Raw genomic sequence first — 8,181 nt, forward strand, 5'->3', positions numbered from 1 at the left:
TCACCACCATTTAGTGTGGTGTATGCTCACCATCCTATTTATCACCGTTAGATGAGTTTGAATTTCGAGATTCGTGTAGTAGATAAGTACAAATCTCGAAATTCAAACTCATCTAATGGTGATAAATAGAATGGTGAGCATACACCACACTAAATGGTGGTGAGCAAAAATACTTCCCAGAAACAAAACCTTGAGGACGTACTCAGGGCCCAAAACGGACAATATCGTGCTACGGTGGTGTAGCGGGCCCGGGATGTGATGGACCCCGGGCCCGGATGTGACAAACCCCAGGCCCGGATGTGACAGCTCAAGGTCCCGTGTCTCTGGTTTATCCTATGTTGACTCCTCATATTTAGCAACCAATACCATTTGCCAAGTCCGTTGGTGGACCTGTGCTTTTCATGACAAATGCATTGCAGTGTCCTACAATTGCAAATCAGCCCTCGCCTGCCCTGCCCTCGATCCTTGGAATTATCAAGAGTTCAGGTAAAAAATATTAACAGCTTCCTGATTGAGAACTGTGACTTACGAGTACTCTCAATGAAAAACAGACAATTTTCGACAATAATTACAGATAGATGTTCAACAGTCTAACCGTTTAAAAACTACAATACAAGGAAATTAACTTAAAACAAGAGGTCTGTCAAATACTTATTGCGGCCCAGTGGCTGGCATATAAGCTTCTCCTGCTCCTGAACTTCATGGGGAAAAAACAACCAGATCTTGCTTTACTAATGAGGTAGGGTAACACTGCAACACAAAGAAAAAAAAGGATTAAATTGGACCAATCAGATCAGGTACAATGTGATTTCCACCACATCACTAGAAAAATATATATAATGACCGCCTGAGCATGCTACTACTAGCTACGGACTATAAACTCTGTCAATTACAATGTATCCGTTTGCTTCACTCGAAAATGGATTATAATCTAGCTCCCGGCATACTATGATTAAAAAGAAGCTAGACCATCAACTATAATCTCCAACCAGTACCTTGATTTTCTTGTCACAGAGAATAGTATGATGCCCCTTCTCCATAGCCGATAATGCCACTTCTCTTGTCCTGAATTCAAGATACCCATAATGTTTATGTTCATGGTTGTGCACCATTACTTCTATAACATCTCCATCTCCAACATCAGATATGTCATGGAAATGACGATAGAGATCGGCTTCAGTAACCTACAGAAGATTAATTGCAAATTAGATGTACAACATATTTTTCTTTCTTTCTTTCCACAACAAATATGATCAACCACCACCAAAATCATTCACCCACATATATGTATACATATGACCTTGTGACACTGGTTAACTAATAGTACAGTAAAACGATTAAAACAACTAACGTAGGGCTAGCTCGTGTTTGGATACTCTAAATCATTATTATATGTTCTTGAGACAAATGAGACCTAAGCATTGTTGGGTTTTTTCCAGCCCATGATAAGTTGCCCTACGTCTATAAGGAATTATAGTCTTAGAGGATTAAATTGTTTTCTCAATTGAAGTTGTTTTCCCAATTGGAGTTAGTTTCTCAATTGGAGATGGATTCATAACTAGATTCCACTTAGGATCAGTAATCCTTATTGAAGAAGACCTTTATTATGTCTATATAAAAGGGCTATTGTACTAGTTTTGAGGAGGGAGCAAAACAATAATTTGTGTACCACTCAAGGAATTAGAGTGAGAGAATGTTGTAAGGGGCAAAGTGTGTGCGAGAGAAAAGAAAAGAGATAGTGTATTTCTTGTTCTTGTTCTTTCAGGTTTTTCGTCAAGTCCTAGTTCTAGAGATTTGGCAAGATTATTGGTTGTACTCATTATTGATATAGTGAAAAATTGTTGTTGCTATCCCGTGGACGTAGGCACATATTGCTGAACCACGTAAATTATTGGTGTTATTTATCTTTGTTATTTGTTTTTCGATTTCTGGAGTTTGTTCTTGCTTTTTCCATTTTTAAACGCGATATTCTCAACAAGTGGTATCAGAGCCAGGTTTGGCTAATATCGGTTTAGAATGGAGGGTGCAACCTGTTGTAATTGAGTTATGTGGAAATCAAGAGGAGGACATGCTTTACTGAAGGTGTTAAGAGCAAGCCAGCAAGTATGTCTGATGCTGATTGGACCAAGATGAAGATAAGCGATGTTTTCTGGCAAAGAGGTCTATAACTTCCTTTGCCAATGACGATGGGTATTGCGATCAGGGGGAGCCAGGTCAAGAGAAGTCTAATCAAGAGGGTCTTGGTTAATGAGTAGATCGATCAGGGGGAGCTTGGTTATGGGTAATTCGATCAGAGGGAGTCTGGTCATGAAAAGTTCGATTAATGGGAGTTTGGTCAAGAGGAGCAATCCTATTTTGATATACCTTCCTCATGGTCTAGAGGGGAGATTGTTGGGTTTTTTCCAGCCCATGATAAGTTGTCCTATGTCTACAAGGAATTATAGTCTCAAAAGGATTAAATTGTTTTCTCAATTGGAGTTGTTTTCCCAATTGGAGTTAGTTTCTCAATTGGAGAAGGATTCATAACTAGATTCCAATTAGGATTAGTAATCCTTATTGAAGAAGACCTTTATTATGTCGATATAAAGCGGCTATTGTACTAATTTTGAGGAGGGAGCAAAACAATAATTTGAGTACCACTCAAGGGATTGGAGTGAGAATGTTGTAAGGGGCAAAGTGTGTGCAAGAGAAGAAAAGAGATAGTGTATTTCTTGTTCTTGTTCTTTCAGGTTTTTCGTCAAGTCTTAGTTCTAGAGATTTGGCAAGATTATTGGTTGTACTCATTATTGATATAGTGAAAGATTGTTGTTGCTGTCCCATGGACGTAGGCACATATTGCTGAACCACGTAAATTCTTGGTGTTATTTATCTTTGTTATTTGTTTTTCGATTTCCGAAGTTTGTTCTCATTTTTCCCATTCTTAAACGAGATATTCCCAACAAGCATATTGCTATTTTCGTCATTTTCACATTAAGGAAAAAGTACGAACGTATGATAGTATTACCAAAATTCACTGGGCACACAAGCCCACAATTATCTGATCCTATCCCACAATCCCTTGCTTTTTTCTGTCATTAAATTCTAGCCAATTAACCAACCAACTACCAAAAAAAAAAATGGCAACGTACACAACTCGAAAATGTATGCATCACCCAACTCAACCTTCTTTCCCAAAACATAATGTGCCAGCGTCCTTTACCTATAGCTTCAAAGTTCAAACCAAATCTTTGGGATAATGCACTAGTTGGTGGGAAAATAAAAAGTTTTCAAGTTATCCTAATCCTATGTGCCCGTGCGTAGACAATAAAATATAAAACCGTAAATCTGTATACAAGAGATATTTAATCACCAACCAGAGAGAGAGAGAGAGAGAGAGAGAGAGAGAGAGAGAGAGAGAGAGAGAGAGAGAGAGAGAGAGAACACAAAAGCATGATAATACCATGAGTTAAATAAGAAATTCTAAGAAATTCACTTGCCTGTGGAGCTAGATTGGCCACAAAAAATGAATAACGAAACCGTTGGAATTCTGTATTTGGCTTCTCATTATCATCATCCTGACCATTATTGCCATCCCCAGCATTTTCTAGTTCTATGACAGCTAGGAGATCCTTCACCCGAGAAGGGCACACCTGAGGAAAGTGTCCCTTTTCGTAACAATAAAAACAGTCCTTTAACTGAGCAAATGTATGATGATCACGTTTTATGTTGCAATATTGCGATTCAATGGAGCACATGTAAGTATGACAGACACTACACATTATTTCAGAGCCAGGTTCCACTTTTGTGCTAGGAGGGCACGATCGAGCCAATGGGCACCATGCAATGTGGTGGTCATTTTTACCACAAATGCTGCAAATATAACTTTCTTTCACAAGAGGGTGAGCAACCCAAGTGTCTACGGGCTTCTGATAATTGGGGCACTCCCAAGAGGTGTGCTCACCAACGTAGTCACAATAAGCACAAATCTCGCCACTGCTGACACTATCATCAGCACTATCGTAATCAGAGTCGAGATCCATTGTATCCTCTGATAGCTCCTCCCCCATAAAAGAAAAGGTGATGATGAAATGACACTGAATAATAATAGACATACATATTCATATTCTATCTTCTCCATAAGCAGCATGTATGCAAAAGTGGAAATGGGGATGCTAGGTTAACTCTAGGTGCGTGTGCGCGAGCATGTAACTTAAGGTGCGTGTGTGCAAGCATGTAAGTTAACTTTAGGTGCGTGTGAGAGAGAAATCTGAGAGAATGAGCCGAATTTACCACCGAATCGCCCCCGAATCAATTCGGCAGTACTGGTACGGAATTCGGATGGTGAAGGACCCTATCCGGCAACTATGGCCTAGCTAGGTTCCTAACCCCTAACCTTAACCCCTAATCCCTAACCCTAACCCTAACCCTAACCCTAGAGGAAGGAAACAATCTAGACTTGGGTATTCATCACAGATAAATGATAAACCATATCTTCATGGGTAATGGAACTAATGCGGAATTTATTAGGATCCGTAAATAGCCAAACAAGCAGAATTGATAAAAAATAAATAAAATTAAAAAAAAAAAAAAGTGTGCGTGTGTATAATAATTACCAGGACAGCAACGAATCAGGTGCACTAGATTGATTATTCGTTTTCTCTTTCTAATTTCTTTCTCCCCTGAAATCATAAGATAAAGAAATTAAAAAAGATTAAAAGATTAAAAAAAAAATTCGTTGGATAAATTGATTGAATCCACAAGTTTTAGCTAGATAGATCGGTCAGAGGCGGAGGAGAGGAACTTACTCTTGCGGCGTTTGCGAATCTCCTTAACTGAAAATCACAAAAAAAAAAAATAATAATAATAATTAAAAAAATAATAACGATTATTACTATTAGGCAAGGGAAAGAAAAAGAATTACCCTTGCACGGGCTTGACGAGAGAGAGTTGCTTTCCATCGCACCGGCTTGACGAGAGCAGAGACCAGACGAGACCAGACGTGTGTAGTTGCAGAGGGAGATAACACGGTGCCCAACCTTCAAACAACGGCACAGAACAGATCCAGAATAAATAATTCAGGGTTATCGATTTTGTGCTAGGACCCTTTTCTCCTTACTTTTGGCATTTTATATTGGGTAAGCCGTCATCTGACTCATGAACTAAAATTGACCCCTCAACTATATTTTTGCTTAAATTAAGGACTTGAATTTTTTAAAATTAGCCAATTGGCCCATTCAGTTAGATTCCCTCCAATTTGTCTTTAACATGTCAGCATGTCACAAAACGCACCAATAAATTACACCATGTAGTAATAAAATAAAATAAACTTGTAATTGAAAAAACAAATATAAAAGCATAATTACTTATGAAAATAAAAGCAAAATCGTTCCGCAAACTGATTAAGAATTTTCATACCAAAATACAGTGATTTGAACAAAAGGGACAAGATGGAAAATGAACTGCAAAAAACGTTCAAATGAATCTAAACATTTTTCAAATGAGTCAAATTGAATTCATTTGGCAAACTAAACGTTCAAATGCTTGGATTCAATCCTTGATAAAAATGAGTGTAATAAAATTTGAAAAATGTGGAGTATAAGGAGATGTGGGGTATATAGAAATGCAATGTGTATGTCAAGAATGTAGGGTGTGAGGGTATTGTGGGTAAGCATATGTGGTATATTAAGATAATTTTTAATTGAAAAGGCAAATGTAGCGTATGTTAAGTATGTAGGGTTTGTTCAGTAGTATGTGGGGTGTTAATATAATAAGCCCTTACTTTTTTTCATTTTCACCATACCAAACAAAAAAGGTTAAATTAATGTGTCTTCCCAATTGACGCGTGACACCTCACTGGAGCAGTAGGCTGAACTTAAAATGGGCTTCATTTGCAGCTCTAAAAGGGATTTGTTATTTCTGTTAAGTATTATAAGTTAAGTTAGGTATAAGGTTAATTATGCATGTTCGTGGATGTAATTAGGTGGAATTTGTCGATTTACATGATTTTTTTTTTTTTTTTTTTTTTTTTTTTTGCAAATTAGGGTGTGTTGCGAACTTATGAAGCTATGTTGACATGTTATGTAGATGCTGGGGCGTTATTTGTAGTTTTGGTAAATTTGTAGTTTTGAGTAGGGATTGATTTTGTATTTGAATTTTTGTTAATTTAATAGTGATGGGATTGATTTTGTATTTGAATTATTGTAAGTTTTAAATTGGGGATTAAGACCTGGTTTGATATTGAGGTGATTCTAAAAAAAGTGGGTATCAAAAAAAGCTGGGAGTTTTTTTGTGTTTGGTAAACATTCAGCTTCAGTTTTTTTTCACAGTTTTGGGTGAAAAAAAGCCAAAAATACAAAGCTGCAAAACCCAGCTTTGAAAAACCGACTTTTTTCACATTCGTTTTACATAAAAGTTTACCAAACACTATAATACTGTTTTTTTTTTCAAAAGCACTTTTACAAAAAAGTTTACCAAACACTCTGCTGCTTTATTTCACAGCTGCTTATTCTCACAACACAGCAAAAACAACTTTTTTTCAAAGTACAGCAATACCAAACCAGTCCTAAAATTGTTGAAGTAATGATGCTCTGTTCACAACAGATGTAAAGCTATGAAGCTTTGGTGACAGGTTATTGTTAGGTTATGTATCGTTGATTGTTGGTGTGTGTGTGTATTGTTATGTGTACATGATATGGTAACCTAAGGCGTTTTACTAACAACCAGAGAGGAAGAAGGGTACATGGGAAGGCTTAACAACCTATCCCAAGCCCCCATATGTTAGGATTAATTAGGAAGAAGTTTAATGAGGCACATCTTGGTGCCTTTGGGGTAACCTACTTTAGTTACCTTCAGGGCGTGGATGAATTGGCCTTTAGTGAGCAATTGGTCCATGAGTTGTCGCTTCGTAGAGTGGAAAATCAAGGGGTTAAAGACCTAGAAGGGCTAACTTATTTAATAGGTTGTGAATTGACCCGGTTCACAATGCAAGACTTTTGCCTCATTACCGGGCAACGAGACATAAAGGTTGAGCCATAAAGTATTTGGCTGTTAAGGGAGTATTTTCCCAGAAAATTAGCATTGGTAGGTGAAATATCAAGCGTAGAAAGAAAAGGGGAAAGGTAAAACGAAGGCCATCCCCAAGAAAGTCAGCAAAAAAATATCCGTTACTTGTGATGAGCTTGAAAGGGAGTTTAAGGAGTGCAAAAACAGAGGCAATGCCTTCAAGCTAGGTCTGGTATACTTTGTTGATGATGTATTAATAGGGCCAAAGAATAACGTTGATGTGAATCTAGACTACCTCGACATTATGGAGGATAATGGATAGGTTCAATAGGTTTGTATGGGGTTCCATCTCCTTTGAACAACTTCATGACAACCTCTCGTTTACTGCTTCAAGGAGAGGTAGAGGTAGAGTTGAGGGGGATGGTGAGGGAGATGAAGAGGAGGAAGAAGAAGAAGAAGAAGTTAGGGAAACGAAGAGGGCGTAGTAGTCTGAATTAGGATGCAAAGGAATTTCATACTCTTTTTAGGTAATATGTGTTGCTTTCAGGTAATATTGGCTTTATTAATGTGATTGAGTATTCATTTATTAACAAATATGTGCAGGTGTGGGCATACGGAAAAATTTCCTAACTTGAGAGGTGCCTAGGTTACTGCAAGGTGGTAGATCTGGCAGCTACACCGAAAATTTTGCGATGCAAGACAATGAAGAAGCAGCCGATCCACGAGCAACTGCAGTTGTATATTGTTGATGCATAAAACCGGAGGTATTGGAACAACATAAATCCGACCATGAATCTGCAAAAAATGTAAATAACACAAGATGTATCGTGGTTCACCCCAAGGTTTGGGCTACGTCCACACTGATATTGTATTTATCTGAAAGGTGAGGGAAAGAATGTGAGAGCCTCTGTAATGAGAGTGAGGCTTTGAGAAGGGGTGAGAGGGCCTAAGAATTGGCATCTCCTAATTGTGAGGGTGAGGAGTCCTTTTATAGAATAAAGGCTCCTCACTTATTACATATTTGCCCATTCTTTTATTACATAATTACATTTAAATCCTCCGAGTATTTGTACGAGATCTAAATACAGAGGCCCTAAGTATGGTATAAACAGTAATCCCCCAAGTCTTCAATCAAGAGAGTCTTTTGGCTGGAGACTTGAGATTCAGTCCATGTGTGGGCCGAAGTAACTAGACGTTGTC

The 8,181-nt window shown here is 37.9% G+C and overlaps 1 protein-coding gene across 2 annotated transcripts; it reads right to left on the reverse strand.

Annotated features, from left to right (window-relative positions):
- Nucleotides 1-481: 481 nt before the first annotated feature.
- LOC126591817 (uncharacterized) lies at nt 482-5,084 on the reverse strand. Of its 2 annotated transcripts, XM_050257524.1 has the most exons (6): nt 4,901-5,084; nt 4,785-4,811; nt 4,593-4,658; nt 3,477-4,027; nt 996-1,184; nt 482-750 (listed from the first exon to the last, which is right to left on the reverse strand). In XM_050257524.1, exons 1-6 carry the CDS (start codon nt 4,935-4,937, stop codon nt 700-702), a joined length of 921 nt encoding a protein of 306 aa, XP_050113481.1. In that variant the 5' UTR covers nt 4,938-5,084; the 3' UTR covers nt 482-699. The 2 variants fall into 2 exon arrangements, with proteins under 2 accessions (XP_050113481.1, XP_050113482.1); XM_050257525.1 differs by lacking the exon at nt 4,901-5,084 and having other exon boundaries at nt 3,477-4,073.
- Between the last annotated feature and the right edge of the window lie 3,097 nt (nt 5,085-8,181).

Source organism: Malus sylvestris, chromosome 12 (genome assembly GCF_916048215.2).
Source record: "Malus sylvestris chromosome 12, drMalSylv7.2, whole genome shotgun sequence".
NCBI lineage: Eukaryota > Viridiplantae > Streptophyta > Magnoliopsida > Rosales > Rosaceae > Malus > Malus sylvestris.

What these genes read in the sequence shown, in the direction of transcription:
- LOC126591817 (XM_050257524.1), bottom strand. Translation starts at nt 4,937, where the DNA reads ATGGAAAGCAACTCTCTCTCGTCAAGCCCGTGCAAGG. An exon ending in GATTCGCAAACGCCGCAAGA is followed by an intron (nt 4,659 to 4,784) that starts GTAAGTTCCTCT and finishes TTATGATTTCAG; the next exon opens with GGGAGAAAGAAATTAGAAAG. An exon ending in TCTGTGACAAGAAAATCAAG is followed by an intron (nt 751 to 995) that starts GTACTGGTTGGA and finishes TTTGTGTTGCAG; the next exon opens with TGTTACCCTACCTCATTAGT.